Raw genomic sequence first — 18,570 nt, 5'->3', positions numbered from 1 at the left:
GAGGATGTAAAATAAGAAAATCCAGAATAGAGGTGGATGAGAGATGTGTTTAGTGGGCAGCATAGTTTGCTTGGAAATAAGCTAAGGTAAGTTTGGAAGAGAATGTGAAGAAAACCCTTGTTGGCCAACTTTAGTCATTTACAGAGAGTCTATTTTTTCCCCCTACTTCACATGCTTGGTTCAGCCAAATTAGGCACTCCTATCTCATTTACTTATAAAGGGAAAGAAGCCTGTTTACTGGATGTGTGAACTCAAAGATAAAACCAATTGCCCAAGCCTCCACTTTTTCTCCTATGGTCCTCGGGATCTGAGGATTACTCCATTCTTTCTCTTAGCTTCTCTGCCTCTGTCTCTTCACTGTTTTCTTTCTCTTAAACACACACACACACACACACACACACACACACACACACATCTCAATATGGTCAGTATCTCCAAGTCTACAGAAAGAAACATGTAGGTCAGGAGCTCTGAAAGATGACTGCTGTATTGCATTTCACTAATCATCTGTGTGGCATTTATGACTTCTCATAAATAAGTTTGCATGTAAATAATAAACAAGTTTATAAATATTAAAAACCAATAAAGGAGTAATCTCCGCGGTCACGCAGTCTGTGTTTGGGACTCGAAATTCCCAGCAGTGCCAGCCTTCAACAGGGGAAGGCGATTGACACGCGGCTCCTCGATCCTCAGCTGATGTCACCCATCAAATCATTTTGTCCTACTCCATTTGGAAGGGGAGACCCCCAGGGAGAGAGAGGAGAGGGAATTGCTCAAAGATTTGGTGACCTGTTGATCTGTTTTTAAGTATCGCTCTGTCCCTCCTCATCAACTTGGTTTCTGAGGAACTTCTCATCCTTGCTAAGTCCGTGATTATTTGTTGGCTCCAAAGTGTTGTGACGATGAGTGTGTGGCCTAGCCCACTGCTTCCCTTAGGGGATAGATAGTCTTATCCTCTGACTATAACTTTTTTTTAGTTTGGCATAGCGTTTTAAGGCCCCTCAACATGGGGAACCGGTCCACCACTCTATCACTTTCTGCTGTATGACCAAGAGATCATTTTCTGATCCGTGATTCAGACTTCCTCACCTGAGAGCCACTTGGTAAGGTGTTCTGTGTTCCATCAGTTTCATTTGGTGAGTGAGCAAGAAAGTGGGGTAAGCATTTCACTTCTGCAGGACAGATTCATAGAGGACAGTGCAACGTGGAAACTGATTAGAAAATTAGATCTCAAATATCCAAACCACTAATTTTGCTAAGTGATTTGGCTTTTTCAGTAACTCTCTGGAGGACTGAGCTAAAGACAGTCTTATTCACAAATACACCCTCTTGTAACTTATTAGACAGGGATGATATTTGGGTTTTGATAAATGATGGAGAGGGTCTAGGATCTGGTACCATTGATTTCCAAAGTGAATGTGTTTTGTGTTCAAAGTTTTATTACTGTGACTTGAAGCTAAGGTGTCAAAAACTGAGGTTACTAGATAATGAATTCTTTGATATTTAATGCACACATAAAAATTAATCTTGGGGCACCTTGGTGGCTCAGTTGGTTAAGCATCCAACTTTTGATTTCAGCTCAGGTCATGATCCCAGGGCTGTGGGATTGAGCCCCGTGTCAAGCTCTGGGCCGAGTGTAGAGCCTGCTTAAGATATTCTCTCTCTCTCTCTCTCTCTCTCTCTCTCTCTCTCTCTCTCCCCCTCCCTCTCTCTCTCTCCCCCCCCCCCCCGCCAAGCCTCCACTTTTTCTCCCTCCCTCTCTCCTTCTGCCTCTGTCCTCCATTCGTGCACTCTCTCTCTCTCTAAAAAAAAAAAAAAAAAAGAATCTTTGTTTGCCTAAAACAAAAGCAGACAGTAAGCTCAGATAAAATAGATATATTGGATTTGCTCTCAACTTCCTATGTATGTAAATCTTTAAGTCTGCTTATAGTTTACATGTTTCTTTCTTGGAACTAAATGATGTAGAAAACAGTTTTCAGTCACTTAATGGATGGGAATGAGAAGGGAAAAGAAAGTAGGAACTCATGGCAAGACAAAACCAGATTTCATAGGCTGACAGAAATCACAGCAGTGTACCCGTCTGACCTGGGGGATTGACAGTCAAACCAAATTGCTGGAGTCTTCTACTTACAAGCGTTTTGAAGACCAGACAAATTAGTACTGATAGGAGATTGTTGAGTTGGAGATATTGATTATTGAATTGGAGATTCAAAAATAATTTCAGTCTCATCTAGAACTTATGTTAGAAAAACCATACTCAATTCCTTACTTCTGGTACAGTGACCAGAGGGGATCTCCTTAGGCAGTATTTCAGCCAGACTGGTGGTAGTCCTCAAATAAGTGTCAGAAAAAGAAAAAGAAAAAACCCACTTCGTTAATATAAAACATCAACGATGAAACCCAGTATGTAAACCATGAAGATGTTAGATGGAGAGACAACAGAGTGTGGCGAATATAAGAGCCCGGGTTCTGGGGTCAAACTCACTGGGTTAGTTTCATGTGGTATCTGCCCCTTTATATTGTTGGGGTTTTTTTTTTCAGTTTATTTATTTGGAGAGACGGAGAGAGAGAGAGAGCAGGAGCAGGGAAGGGGCATAGAGAGAGGGAGAGAGAGAGACAGAGACAGAGAGAGAGACACCCAAACAGGCACCATACCATCAGTGAGGAGATGTATGCAGGGCTCAATCCCATGAATGTGAGATCACGATCTGAGCCAAAACTAGGAGTCGGTTCCAAGAGTCAGATGCTTAACCAGCTGAGCCATCCAGGCACCCCTGCCCCTTTCTAGTTCTCTTACCTTGGACAAGTTTAACCTGTCTGCCTCAGTCCCTCATCAGTGAAAGGGACTTAACTAACGCTGCCAACTTCCTAAGGTTGGTATGTGGATAAAATGAGTTGATATTTTAAAACAATTCTAACAGGACTAGCACCTATTAAGGCTACACACCTGTTTATGAACATACTGCTGACACTGCTGCTGTTACAATCATGATGATGGCCACTGTCACACTTCCTAAAGTCTGTCCCTGCACACAATACCCCCTAGTGGTGGACTGTTTGACTAGAGTAGATATTCCAACCAAGGTAAGCACCGGAGTAGGCTTCAGACTCGATTAGAATTCAAAGATCTAATTTCTGTTCTCTCTCTTTTTTTTTTTAATTTTTAAATGTTTATTTATGTTTGAGAGACAGAGACAGAGTGTGAGCGGGTGAGGGGCAGAGAGAGAGACACAGAATCCGAAGCAGGCTCCAGGCTCTGAGCTGTCAGCACAGAGCCCGACGCGGGGCTCAAACCCATGTACTGCAAGATCATGACCTGAGTGAAGTTGGACGCCCAGCCAACTGAGCCACCCAGGCGCCCCTGTTCTCTTTTTTAACATCCAGGGAAACAGCAACTTTAGAAAAAAATGTTTACAGATAAGAATATGATGATTTCATTCAAATACAAATTGAAAGGTTATCTGGTAGAGGAAAACTTGCTTTGTGGTTCAGAGAGAGATTTAGATCAATGAATTTCAGTTTATAAGGAAATAGTTTTTTGACTCAGTATAAAGAATTTTTCAAAAGTCAAGAGTTTTCCAAAGAGTACTTGGTCTGCCTTGGAATGCACTGATTTGCCTGTCAATGAAGTATTCAGACAAAGCTGGTAATGAACTTCCAGTTCTGACATGCTTACAACCTGTAACTCACTTGCTAAACCTTAGTCTTTTATTCCAGAACAGCTGAGTGTTTCTGCCTGTTTTGCAAATTGGGTTATATAGCAAGTACGGAAATATATTTACATATATTTAAATATATACATATATTTACAACTTATTGCATTTATTTTATTTCTGTGCTTTTGTTTTCAAATATGCAAATATCATTTTTCAAGCTAATCTTTTGTCTGATTGGTTTTAAAATGAATTCACTCATTCAGCCAAAAATAGTGGGTCATACTATTTGCTAATCGCTGTGCTAATCCTTAAGGACCCAGTGTAGAACAAGATAAATTTATTTTCCCTGGACACTGACATGGGAAAGGTATGTGAGCAAAGTGCCTTCCGTATCAGACTGCACAGATAGGAATCCAAGAATGGATACTTAGTACTTGAATTGATTTCAGGTTAAGAAACAGAGGGAATGGAGAAGCTACAATAATTAATACTATAAGAGTATTGGCACAGGCATAAAAAATATATCAAATGGGCCAGAAAAGAGAGGGGAAAAAAAGAATTAAGTGTATGTAAGTAGTTATATGTATATATAAAATTATGTCCCTAGTCACATTTTTACCAAAAAACTTCCAGATGAACTGAAAGTTAAAATTTAAAAATAAACTATTTTGTAGCAGTCAGAAGAAAAATAGATTAAGATTTCATTTATTATGGGACAAAAAGTATCTAAGAAATAGAAAAGTATCTAAGAAATAGAAGAGATCACAAAAGAAAATATATATGGATTTTATATCATATATATTAAATTCTACTCATTGAAGTACTTTAAAAAAGTAAAAGATACACGGAACTGAGAAAGATTTTTACCACTTACATGAGAAGAGGTCCTAATTTTAATAAAGGCAGAATTAATTCAACAACGAAAGGATACATATTCTAGCAAAATATGAAAACATATTTCATCGAAGAATACAAATGGTTAATAGCGTGTAAATATATGTTCATCCACACTACTGAACTAAGAAAATTAATTTAAATGATACCATTGTTTTTACTGTCAAATTATCAGAAAAATTAAATAATAATACCTGGTATTGGGAAACAGAGAATAAGTCGTCTTACTTGTTACCGATACATTTTTAGTTTGCTTCAGACCTTCTGGATACCATGTTGACAATACATCCTTTACAAAGATTCATCTAAAATGATCGTTATTATCATGCTATTTGTAATAGTGATGCCTTAGCTTCCTATTGCTGCTCTAACAAATTACAACAAACTTAGTGAATTAAAAAAGCACACATTTATTGTTTTGAGGGTATTTTTTTTTTCTTCCCAGTTCTGGGAAGTCGGAATTGGTCTTACTGCGTTTATTGAAATGGGCTGAAATCAAGGTATTGGCAGGATTGTGCTCCATCTGGAGGCTCTAGGGGAGAATCTGTATTTTTACTTCTTCCAGCTTCCAGAGGCCACCTGCATTCCTTGGCTCGTGACCCCCTTCCCTCTTTGAAGCCAGCACTATCGCATTCTCAGATCTCTCTCTGAATCTGACTCTGACTCTTCTGCATCGTCCTTTCTCTTACTGGTACCCCTGCGATTATATTGGGCCCACCCACTTAAGGCAGGATCACTTCTAAATCTCAAATCATTAATTTAACCGCATTTGCCGAGTCTCATTGACCAAGGTAACCTATTTGCAGGTTCTGGAGATTAGATACAAACATCTTTGGGGGGCTATTATTCTTCCTGCCATTCACCAAAAGTAGAGCATTGGTAAAATATATCATGATACCTTCCAATGATAGAATGGGCCATAATCTTTAAAAAATATTAGATAAATTAGATAATGTTTTCAGAGTATATTGACCAAAAATGAAGCTTGTAAGGGAGTATATAATCATCATAACTTTTGTAATTAATTGTAGTTTCTATGGGGAAAAAACTCTGGGAGGATCAGAAGTGAATAATCTATCTGATTTTCTGGTTTTAATTTTATTCTTCTCTACAAAGAATATATATTGCTTTTAAATCCATAGGACAGTTGTTTCTAGAAACATTATCAAATTTTGAAGTTTGCATTTAGAAAGGAGGTTAAGTACTTTCAGGAATTCTTTAAGAAGTAGGATAATATAGATTGTTGCTTTGGAAAGCGAGAGTAGTGAAATAAAGGTGAGTTTTCTTATAGTCTCTGTCATTTCATCCTACTATGGACACAATCAGTGACTTCATGATTAGAGGGGTAATTAACGCATTTTGTTGAGATATCATTGACAGAAAACTCATTTAATTTAATTTTTCTAATATCATATTTCAAGTTCTTTGTTAAGTTCATACATTGCAAGTACTTTTGAGGGAAAGAGGGATTCAGGCCAGTCAGATGATGTCAGGTATATCAGAATTTAAATGTTTGGATAATTTAACATTTTGAAATGAATGTCCTTCTAGCAAATGTCCTTCTTCAGATTGTTTGAAGAAAACTTCATGTAAGAATATTTGAGTGTCTAGAAATGTCGATCAGGTACATAGCTTGCGGCAGGCTACATAACGGCCCCCAAAGATCCAGAATCTCATCCCTGGAACCTGAGACTATCGTTTTATGTGCAAAACAGACTTGAAATTGTGGGTGAGTTAAGGGTCTGGAGGTGGGAGGCTCTCTCACCTCGCAGGAGTGGAGTGATATATTTGAATTACTGAAAGAAGGAAACTGCCAGCCAAGAATACTGTGTCTGCCAAAATTATCCTTCACAAAGGAAGGAGAAATTTCAAAATTTCCCAGATAAACAAAAGCTGAGAGTGTTCTCACCATTGGCCTTACCTTACAAGAAATTCTAAAGGGAGCCCTCCAAATTGAAATAATTTGGCTAAAAGGCAACCAAAAAAGCCTACAAAAGTATAAAGCTCACTTGGTAAAGGTAAATGTATAGACAAATACAGAATACTGGAATACCGTAATGCTGCTATGTAAATCACTTAAAAAAATTTTTTTATTACTTATTTTTGAGAGAGAGAGAGAGAGAGAAAGTGAGTGCAAGCCGGGGAGGGGCAGAGAGAGAGAGAAAGAGGGAGACACAGAATCCAAAGCAGGCTCCAGGCTCAGAGCTGTCAACACAGAGCCTGACTCGGGCTCGAACTCACGAACCGCTGGATCATGACCTGAGCCAAAGTTGGATGCTTAATGGACTGAGCTACCTAGGTGCCCCATGTAAATCACTTTTAATTCTGGCATAGAAGTTAAAAGACAAAGGTATAAAAAAAACTGTAAACTATAAAAGTGTGTTAATGGATACATAATATTAAAAGGTGTCACTCATGATGTCAATAAACATAAAGTGTGGAGGGAAGAAAAGTAAATTTAGGTTATTTATTTGTGATAGAAGTTATGTTGTTATTAGCTTAAAATAGATTGTTAACTATAAAATATTTTATGTAAGAAACATGGTAACCTCAAAGAAAATATCCATAAAAGTTATACAAAAGAAATTAAGAAAGGAATCACAACATGTCACTACAAAAAATCAATGAGATGGAAAAGAGGAAAAGAAAGATAACAAGTTACACAACAGATAGAAAACAATTTAAAATGGCAATAGTAAGTCATTCGCTGTCAATAATAGCTTTAAAGATAAATAGATTAAACTCCTCGGTCCAAAGACATCGAGTGACTAAATGGATAATAAGCAAGATCCAAATATATGTGATCTGAAAGAGAATTGCTCTAGATTTACAGACACAGGCTAAACGTAAAGCATGAAAAAAGATATTCCATGTAAATGATAACGAAAATAAAGGAGGAATGGCCATTCTTACATCAATCAAAATAAACTTCAAAACCTATCAAAATTTTGAGACAAGAAAGGCGCACCTGGGTGGCTCAGTCAGTTAAGCATCCGACTTTTGATTTCAGCTCAGGTCATGATCTCACAGTCATGAGATCTGAGCATAGATTCTGTCTCCGTCTCCATCTGCCCCTCCCTGCTCTCTTGCTCCCTCTCTCTAGGAAGGAAGGAAGGAAGGAAGGGAGGGAGGGAGGGAGGGAGGGAAGAGAGGGAGGGAGGGAGGGAGGGAGGGAGGGAGGAAGGAAGGAAGGAAGGAAGGAAGGAAGGAAGGAAGGAAGGAAGGAAGAAAAGAAAGAAAGAAAGAGAGAGAGAGAGAAAGAAAGAAAGAAAGAAAAAAAAAAAGACAAATAAGGACATTTTATAATGATTACTATGTCAGTTCACCAGGAATATATATGTACACAACATCCAAGCACCCAAATATATAAGGCAAATATTGACAGATGTGAAGAGGAACTAGATAGCATCACAATCATGGTAGGAGAATTCAGTATTCTACTTTCTATACTGGATAGAACAACCAGACAGAAGGTTAGTAACAAATAGAGGACTTGAGCAACACTATAGAACACATGGGCCTAATAGACTTATCTAGAACATTCCACCCAACAGCAGAATACACATTCTTCTTGAGTGCTCATCAAACATCATCCAGGATTGATCCCATGTTAGGTCACACAAGTTTTAGGAAATTGAAGAGGCCTTGAATTCATATTGATACCATCTCATTTACGATAGAATCAAGAATAAAATATTAGTGATAAACCTTAGCAAGGAGGTGAAATATTTCAGCATATAAAATGCTGAAAACTATAAAACATTGGTGAAATAATTTAAGTCAAACTCCTAGAAGCAGAAAGTAGCATGGTGTTGGCCAAGGGCCAGGGAGAACGAGAACGAGTTCACTGGGGTTTAGACTTTCGGTTACGCAGAATGAGCGAGTTCTAGACACTGTGCTTATAGTTAATTCTGTGTTACACACTTCATTGGTCAATGGGGTAGAGCACACGTTATATGTTTTTTGCCTCAATAAAAACTAACAAAATATGAATATTCTCCACAACTGTGAAGGTTCCTAAGCAGCTTCAAGTAGTCTCTAAAATTGCTGATTTTTTTTTTTTGACTGAAGTTGAATAGGATATATATATATATAACTGAGCTGGAAAAGCCACTCACCTCCTACTCAGTAATTCACTGGTTTTAGGTGCTTAGGAGGAAGCAGCCATTTTTCTACTTTTTTAAAAACAACCATTTTCAAACTTCAAAAAAGAGCTGCTATTTATGCACCAGCAACTTGTCTGCATGACCGTCAAACTACTCTATTCTATAGACTGTAACATACAAGTGCATTAGACAGTGTCCAAATTAGTTTAAAACCATCCTTAGAGTGAGAGAAATACTGAAGAAATAAAGAAATAGAGTAACTGCATGAGTGTCTTGGGTCCGCCATAACAAACTCGGTGGCTTAAAACCACCAGCCTTATTTTCTCACGGCTGGGGAGACCAGAGGTCTGAAGCCAAGGTGTCGGCAGAAGGGCACTCTGTCCCTAGTGGGGGTTCTGTTCCCTGCCTCTTCCGGGTCCTGGTGCAGGCGCTCCTTGATCTGAGGCCCAGTCTCTGCCTCCATCTGAATAGTGTCTCCTCTTGCAAATGTCTCTCTCAAAACTCCCCGTGCCCCATCTCTCATAAAGATACCTGTGATTGGGACGCCTGGGAGGCTCAGTTGGTTAAGCGGCCGACTTCGGCTCAGGTCACGATCTCACGGTTGGTGCGTTCAAGCCCCGTGTTGGGCTGTATGCTGACAGCTCAGAGCCTGGAGCCTGCTTCAGATTCTGTGTCTCACTCGCTCTCTGCCCCTCCCCACTCATGCTCTGTTTCTGTCTCAAAAATAAATAAACATTAAAAAAATTTTTTTTAATGCAAGAAATAAATAAATAAAAGATACCTGTGATTGCCTTGAGGGGCCACCTGCATATTCCAGGATAAGCTTCTCTCAAGATCTTTAACTTATCACCATGTGCACCACAGAAGGTAAAATTCACTCTTTGCCATATAAGGTAATATTCAGATGTTTCAGGGGTTAGGAAGTGAATATATTTGGAGGGAAGCATTTTTTTTTTAACCTACCACAGTCACCAACACTGTTTTATGCTCTTGAAATAAGTTGCTACCTGTAAAAGCTTTTTCTAAGTATGAATATATTAGAAATGTCTGGCAATACGTGAGCACAGTAAATATGACTGTATAGTTCTTTCTCGAGACACTTGTGATCACCTCCTTTTTGCTGTGAGAGGAACACAGGCAAGCATAAGCAGCAACTTGGGACATTAGAATATATAGGAGCCAGGGACGCCCGGGTGGCTAAGTCGGTTGGGTGTCCGACTTCGGCTCAGCTCATGATCTCATGGGTTGTGAGTTCGAGCCCTGCGTTGGGCTCTGTGCTGACAGCTCAGAGCCCAGAGTCTGCTTTGGATTCTGTGTCTCCCTCTCTGCCCCTCCCTCCCCCCCCCCCATGCTCTGTCTCTCTCTCTCTCTCTCTCTCTCTCTATCTCTGTCAATAATAAATTTAAAAGAAATTTTTTTAATTTTTTAAAAATTTAAAAAAGACTATATAGAAGCCAAAAGAAAAGCATCATTCTAGGTTAAGATAGGGACTAGAGCCCATTTCCATAAGACCTAAAATAAACACACACACACACACACACACACACACACACACAATCTGTTGCTGACTGTTTTTGTTCCAATCTGTAAGTTTTCTGAATTGCTACGTTTCCTAATAAACTCAAGATATAAGTATAGATGGATATTTTCATATATATATGATATATATATATATCATATATTGATATATTGATATATATTGATATATGATATATATATTGATACATATATCGATATATATGCCATAACTCTAAACCCCAAATATTACTCCTTCCTACTAAAGTCAGGAACAAAGAAAGCAAGGATGAACTCTTTCTGTTTAACATGTTCTGGATGTATTTGTCAGCTCAGATTAGGAAAAATAATCAGGAAGGTAAGAATTGGAAAACAAGAAAACTACCTCTGTTTCATGTCATTTGCAGATGACATGATGGTGTATGTGAAAAATTTGAGAGAATCAGTGATAAAACGAATTCAGGTAATAGAATTTAGCAATGAAGTAGGATATGAAATTTACATGTGAAAATTAATAGCATTTGTAGAGACAGATAATAACCTATTAGATGTACTGGTAGAGGAAAATTTGCTTTACAGTGACCACCAAAAATTAAATAATAAATGTAATAGGAAAGGCTCAAAACATACAGGAATCAAACTATAAAACATTCCTGAAAGATGGAAAAGTAGACTTTAACAAATGAAAAGGTACCCCGTGTTCTTGGATAGGATCACGAACATGTTAGTGCTCTCAAAATTAGTGTATAGACTCAATGCACCATAATAAAATTCCAGTGAGTTTTTTTTTCTTTGTGGAGCTAGACAAGTCGACCCTAAAATTCATGTGGAAGAAAAACACAAGATCAGCTAGGAAATCACTGAAGAAGATCCATGAGGGGATCTAACCCTACCAGATATTAAAACATAATCAAAGCCCCTAAATGGAATGGAAAGGAAAGCAGAGAAATAGAAACATTTAGATCCAGAAGACAAGTGCATGATGGAGAGAGTCCTCAAATCAGTAGAGCAAAGGTGGTCTCTTTTTTTAATTCCAGTATTATTAAGCTATACAGTGTTATATTCGTTTCAGGTGTGCAACATAGTGATTCAACAATTCTGTAATCTGTACTCAGGATGCATCACGATAAGTGTACTCTTAATCCCTTTCAATGGTGTTCTTAATGATGTTGGGACAACCAGACAGCCTTTTCTCTCTCTCTCTTTTTTTTTTTTTTTTACTTTTGATTCCTTGTACTCTTGACTTTCTTAACTTCGTAAGGGATACGTAAATATCTGGAGTTTTATCAGGCAAATCCCTGATGTCATATCATGTCACCCCCAAATCCTCCAGTGTGTGTCTCCAGAAGACGACTTGTTATAATAATGCCATTATATAACATTGGATACAATTAATGATACTGCTGCACTCTCTGATATTGAAACTAACATAAAGCTATAAAATATGGGTGCTGCTAGCCTCCCCACCCCCCAGAGAAGCATCCACGTCTGAGAATTTCCAAGGTGTTATAGACAGCCGTTTTGAAAAAGATAAAATTAGGTCCAATTCTTACACTTCCCAAAATATAAACACCAAATTGATCGGAAAGTCTAAATGTACTAAAACGGAATGATACACACACTGGAAAAGAACATGGGTGAATTCCTCGATAGCTTGGGTATTATGACAAAAATCCCAGTGTAATGAAAAAGAAGACAGATAACTTTGACAACATCAAAGTTTTTTTAAGTTTTATGGCAAAATGCCATAAGCAGTGTCAAAAGACAGATGGCAAAGTAGGAGAAAATTTAGCAACGTGTATTATAGGTAAAAGTCAAATAGCTCTACTAAGCAAATGTATTTAAAAAATTGAGGTGAATATAGGACGTGAGCAAAACACATAATGGTTCACAAAAAGATAAATATTGCCCATGATCATATAAAAAGGTGATCAATTTCACTCTTACTAAGATAAATAAAGGAAGACTACAATACCAGTTATCACCCATCAGCTTAGCAAAAGTTCAGAAGCTTGACGATACACTCTTTGGTTGAGGTTGTGCAGAAACAGATTCTCATACATTGCTGGTTGGGATACAGAAATGGCACAGCCCTTACAGGGAGGAATCTGGCAGTTTCTAACCAAGCTACACACCTTCCCTTTTCAACTGATCAATCCTTCTACCCTAAGGATATACTATCAACTATTTTAATACATTTCTACAAGATTGTTCATTGCGGTATTGTTTGTGATTGCAAAATATTGGTAACTATCTAAACGTGCAAGCATAGAATACTGGTGAATAAATAATATATGTATATATATTATACTAGGAGTACATGCAAAATAATGAGGAATATTGCTGTGAACTGAAATGGAGTAATTTTAGAGGATATTATTGATTGGTCAAAGCTAAGTGCAAAGGAGCCTATGTATATGCTCCCTCCCATGTAAAAAAGAAGGGAAAACAGGAATATGTACATTCACACTTGCCTTTACATTAAAAAAAAACAGAAGGATTAGAAGGAAGAATGAACAAGGAACAGGTTGGAAGGCATAGGGAAGGTCATGACACTTCTCTGGGTGTATGTTTTTATACAGATTTGACTCTTAGAAGCATGATAACGTTTTACATGTTCAAAAATGAAATTAAGTCAATATGGATGGAAGGGGGACCTAAAACTGAAACAAACTAAAACAAATAGACCCCCACTGCATTTCAAATGAATACCATAACCACAAAGAAGGGAAGAAAAAAGAATTCACTTACCTAAGTAATTTAGAAACACAGTATTTGTATACTCTCAGTGTTAGGCGGAGGGCAAGGGGAATTGCAAACATCCTAAATTCTTCATTTTAAAATTTGTTATTGTTTATTTATTTTTGAGAGAGACAGAGCATGAGCAGGGGAGGGGCAGAGAGAGGGAGACACAGAATCCGAAGTAGGTTCCAGGCTCTGAGGTCTCAGCACAGAGCCCAATGCAGGGCTCGAACCCATGAACCGCAAGATCCTGACCTGGGCCAACGTTGGTGCTTAACTGACTGAGCCACCCAGGCGCCCCCTGACGTCTTTTTAAGTAGGTTTTATTTTTATAATACTTTGGATGAAATAATGTTGAAATAACTTTAGGCTTATTACAAATTGAACAAAAGAATACATGTGTATTCTTGGGAATCAGGATTCTCATTAAGGAAGGAGGACATACAACATAGACTGGAGGAAGGCAACCAAGAACCCTGTGGAAATCGATTGGATTTGGAAATATCACTCTGAATTTGAGATTTCTAAAATACATGTGTGTGATATGCAGACATGTGCACATGTACATGTATGTGCATAGGGATGTAACATGTTTATGTACATGCATATATGAATGTCTAGGTGTATAAATAACTACAGACACCACAGCAGCAGTGAGAACACATACTACCCACATCTTGATCTCCAATACTACTAATTAAAAGAACCAGGGCCTGGGGCATCTGGGCGGCTCAGTTGGTTAAGGGACCAACTCTTGGTTTTGGCTCAGCTCATGATCCCACAGTTCATGAGATTGAGCCCCACGTCGGGCTCTGCACTGACAACACTGAACCTGCTTGGGATTCTCTCTTCCCCTCTCTCTGCCTCTCTTTCTATCTCAATAAAATAAAATAAACATTAAAATAAAGAACCAGGGCTTGGCAAAGGGATTCCTAATTGGGGCTTGAGGAAGATATAAACCAAATGAGCTGGGTCCTCTTGCTGTGTGAGAAGATAAGGAATACTTTACAAAAAGTGATGGCCAAATGTCACACAGATATAGGAGCCAGCTTTGGGGGCACCCATTGGCCAAGTCGAGAACAGTTTGAGCACCAAAATTAAGTATAGTAGTGCCTTATAAACTTCAGGAGAAAGAAGCAGACATCATTAGTCCATATCATTAATAGACAAATAGACAAAAACAAATAAGTAAAAAGGGGAGACGGGAGGGCTCTTGCTTACACTGGAATATCCAGTGCCAACTGGTAAATATGAATGAGGGCTACTGGTAGAAAATGAGCGTTTTGTTAACACAGTGGGAAGATTGGATTAGTCAAGATCCACCCATCGGTGGCTGCTAACACTGGCAGGAAGTTTTGATGAGGAGCAGGGTGTTTGCATGGTCCGCCAGTGGCTCTTTACAGATCACTTATTAGTTACAAGGGAAGCAGTAGTAATTACACAGCACAGAAATCAGACGTCACCTTGACTAGATGATGCAAATTAGTATCACTACGGAGGGGCAGAGGCACAGAGTATCACCTTTATCATATTCTAGCCAAGAATGAGTAATCTGAATCTAGTCATAAGGAAACATCATCAAATTCAAAAATGAAGAACATTCTATCTAATGAGGAGGGAGTGGGATTGTACTCACCTGCGCCAATGTCATAAAGACAAAGAATCTGTGGGAGTGTTCCTGGTTCAAAGAGAGTAAAGAGACGTGGCAAATAAATGCAGTACGTATCCCTAGACTGGGTCGCATATTGGGGGAGAAGATGCCATAAAGTTCATCCGTGGGTCTGTCCAGTTGGTAAAACTGGAATACAGTAATAGATTTGACACGAGTATTCTATCAGTGTTAGATTTCCTGAAGTCAATAACAATATGGTGGAGAATTTCTCTATGTTCAGGTGTAATTATCCAGAGAGAAACACAAGAGAACAATAAATGAGGTAAAGTATTATCAAATAGATAAAGGATGTACAGTTTTTCTTCATATTATTCGTGTTCCTCCACTTTTGTAAATTTGAAATCCTTTCTAAACAAAAACTTAAATATATTTTAAAGTATGTCATTTTAACTTGAAAATTTTATGGAGAAGCCCATTAAACCAAACTCTTCAAAGTCTGATCAGTCGAAATCCTCAGATTCTTTCGCATGCCTGGTGAGCTCACAAGTTCACATCGTCTGCTGCATTGCCCCTAATAAGTAAAATTGTGCAGTGTTTAGATTTTCAGACAGGGGAAGATCAGTCATTAAACAATTGCCCTGGTACAGTGAATGCTATTACATGCATGCAATTAAAAATAATATTGTCATAGCATCAGGAATTCCTAAATCTCCATCACCATGATCAAGCCTTCTAATCCCTCATTTGTCCTCTTGTAAACAGTCCTCATCATTTGTCTCCACCCTGTCTACTCCATTCATACTCCAATAATAAGAGAAAAGAGAAAAAACAAACGACGATGTGAAAGAAAGAGCAATTTTCGTACAAAAGGATATCAACACTACAAAAAACAGAATGTTAGCTAACATGTATACCTCTCCACATACCATGGCTACACAGTAGTTTTGTTTCTAGAAGCAGCAAAATAGATAAGTTATGGTTTTTCTTTCCAAAGGGCTTTGGGGTTCCCATACAATATCTAGAATAACAGAAACATCCATTTACAATTTATAGACAATACATGTGTCTCCCCACCTTTAAATACATGGGCACTGACCTGTGAGAAAGGAAAGACTACCTGCCCATTCTGTGTGGTATTTATGCCATAACTGAGCTAAGGCTCAGTTCTGTGTCTGAATTCTAAATCCATTAGTGATTCTGCCTAAAAAAGGCTTGGTTTTTCAAAATTATAACGTTTCTTTAAAAACATAATTTTTTCATTATTGGCATTATTATCAGCAGAAAATACTCGTCATTGTTTACAGTAAGCATGAAATAAAACACAGTGACCATTGACTATCATAAAAAAAATCACGAGGTGGTCATGTTATCAAAAATGGATTCGTCTACTGAGAACAAACTGAGGGTTGATGGGGGGTGGGAGGGAGGGGAGGGTGGGTGATGGGTATTGAGGAGGGCACCTGTTGGGATGAGCACTGGGTGTTGTATGGAAACCAAATTTGACAATAAATTTCATATATTGAAAAAAAAAATGGATTCGTCATTAACCATGAAGCTTTCTTTCTCTTTTGATATGTTTTCAAAACTCAGTAGTATATACATAAATCTTTATATCTGACATTTTGTCGTAATTGGAGAAATTATACGATGATTATCCTACTTGTCAAAGGAATTTCAGCAAATCCCTCTAGCCGCGTGACTCACTGCTTTTCCAAGACTACCTCGGCATGAACCAGGGAAGGGGAGGCAGGAAGGGAAGAGGGGTAAACAAAGACAAAGAGCCCTATCAGCAGATACTAGAAGGGGCAGAACAAAACGTATATACAGATATTAGGCATATAAAGCAAAAATGTGTTTAAATCCAGCCTCCATCATGGGCGTAAATACGCTATCGCTGTCATTCCAAGGGAGCCATGAGCATAGGAGAATCAATTGCCACCAATCAGGCATGAAGAGTTGCTGAAATAAACGCCTTTGTCTCTTCTCCCCCAGGATTGACATCTTCAAGTACGTGATCTATGGCATTGCAGCTGCGTTCTTTGTGTACGGCATCCTGCTCATGGTGGAAGGCTTCTTCACCACCGGCGCCATCAAAGACCTCTATGGGGATTTCAAAATCACCACTTGCGGCAGATGTGTGAGCGCCTGGGTACGTTGTGTGTCTGTGTTCACGTGGGTTTCTTTCAATAGCACACAGGTGTTTGTATTCATCTGCCGAGAATTAAAGTATTTTTTTTTAACACAGTCACGTTCCCTCCCTGCGATGGCGATCTACGATTTTAAAAATATTATTTTCTCAGTTAAGATTATTCCACGTGAAAATTCAGCTGCAAATTCTCAAATCATAGGCAACACAACTAGTTTTTGTTTTAGAGGCAGCAAAACGGTAGGTTGATTTATGATTTTTTTTTTCCAAAGGGCTTTGGGATTCCCATACGATATTTAGAAAAGCAGAAAAAAATCCATCTGCATTTATGGACAGTATGTGTGTCTTTCCTCCTTAAATATATGGTTCTGTGTTTTACTGTAAATTTGGGGGAACTGTATTATGTAATTTCTGTTTGATATGACATAAGGTAAATATCGTACTATTACTGGGGCACCTGGGTGGCTCAGTTGGTCAAGCGTCCAACTTTGGCTCAGGTCACATCTCACGGTTCGTGAGTTCGAGCCCCACGTCAGGCTCTGTGCTGACAGCTCAGAGCCTGGAGCCTGCTTGGGATTCTGTGTCTCCCTCTCTCTCTGCCCCTCCCCTGCTCATGCTCTGTGTCTCTGTCTCTCAAAAGTAAATAAACATTAAAAAAAAACTTTTTTAAATTGTGCTATTACTATTGTACTATTTTTAATCTTTACTGATAATGATATTTACTGGTAAATCAAACTTATAGTCTAGAACTACAGCAAGGCAAACAATGCATGTAGATCTGTTAAAGCACAAGAGTGGTTTAAAAATTGAGTAATGTAGTTGCAAGTACTTTTGAGCATTTATGCGGAATAATTCTCCTATAAAGAAATGTTGGAACTTCTATTATTGGCTGAAAAACATAAGAAACATGTTTTTCTTATATTTCCGGTGTCGTATAGGAACATCTGTGTGGTTGCAGCATATGCTTCATATTAAATAAGAGGTCTCTAAAAAGGAATGATATAACTTATATCAATCTCACAGAAAAGTTTGAAAATACCTGTTCATCACCAAACCTATGTTATTGTTTTACCAGCTTGTAGCAAGTTCTGTCATGCTGTTCAGTGTCAGCAGTGATAATCATCTGCAGAAAGGTTGCCCGTGTTGTGGGTGTTCGTAACTTGCCCTGGAATCATTTCTTGTAAGGCTCATTTCTTTGGAATGACGCTTATTGAAAGAAGTTTTTAGGATCAGTAATATCAAATTACACATCTGGAGGTAGTTAAGTTAAAGGTCTTTGGTTGATTTCAAAAATAAAATATGACTATTCTCTGGGCTACTTGTCAGTGATCCCTAAGCAAAGATACCTGTCTCTATGAAGAAAGCAAGTTGCGATTTGAGATTCATGTTCCGCCGATAGAGTATAGTGATTTCAGTTCGTGATAGGCTGTTTCCTACCATCGGGAATCATCACAACACTACCTGTGGGCCTTAGCGAGTCACATGACTCCTTGAGCTCACACCTGACTCAGTTACAGAATGAAGACAGTAGATCATCCCTTCTGCTCGTTCCAGCCCAGAGACTCCATGATGCTAAAGCACTAGTGAAATAATCGAGAAAACCAGTATCTCTAGACACGTTTTCACCATCGGGGAGCAACCTTTTGCCAGGAAGGGTGCAGTTGATTATGCTGTTTCGTTGAGAATTGTAAAATCACTTCCTCGGGTCGTATGCAGAAGTAAAAGATCACAGAAAAAACTGCTATCTCTGTACGGTTAATAATGATCTGCTGACCTTTCACACGGCCCAAAGAGATTTCAAATGAGAATTTTTAAAGCGAAAACACGAGCCACCTTTTCTTCTATAATAGTAACAGTAGTGTTCATCGGTCCCGCCCAAAAGACCAGAAGCTGCGTGGG

The 18,570-nt window shown here is 38.5% G+C and overlaps 1 protein-coding gene across 3 annotated transcripts in view; it reads left to right on the top strand.

The window, feature by feature from the left end:
• Positions 1-18,570, top strand: part of GPM6A (glycoprotein M6A) — a 351,365-nt gene that overhangs the window by 309,029 nt on the left and 23,766 nt on the right. For all 3 annotated transcript variants that reach the window (XM_027077032.2, XM_027077030.2, XM_027077031.1), the window contains one exon: positions 16,518-16,674. In XM_027077032.2, coding sequence (XP_026932833.1) covers positions 16,518-16,674 — 157 coding nt within the window. The remainder of the gene's footprint in view (positions 1-16,517; positions 16,675-18,570) is intronic.

This window comes from Acinonyx jubatus, chromosome B1 (assembly GCF_027475565.1).
Source record: "Acinonyx jubatus isolate Ajub_Pintada_27869175 chromosome B1, VMU_Ajub_asm_v1.0, whole genome shotgun sequence".
NCBI lineage: Eukaryota > Metazoa > Chordata > Mammalia > Carnivora > Felidae > Acinonyx > Acinonyx jubatus.
The sequence above is the reverse complement of the archived record's forward strand: the minus strand, read 5'-3'. Positions and strand labels throughout refer to the sequence as shown.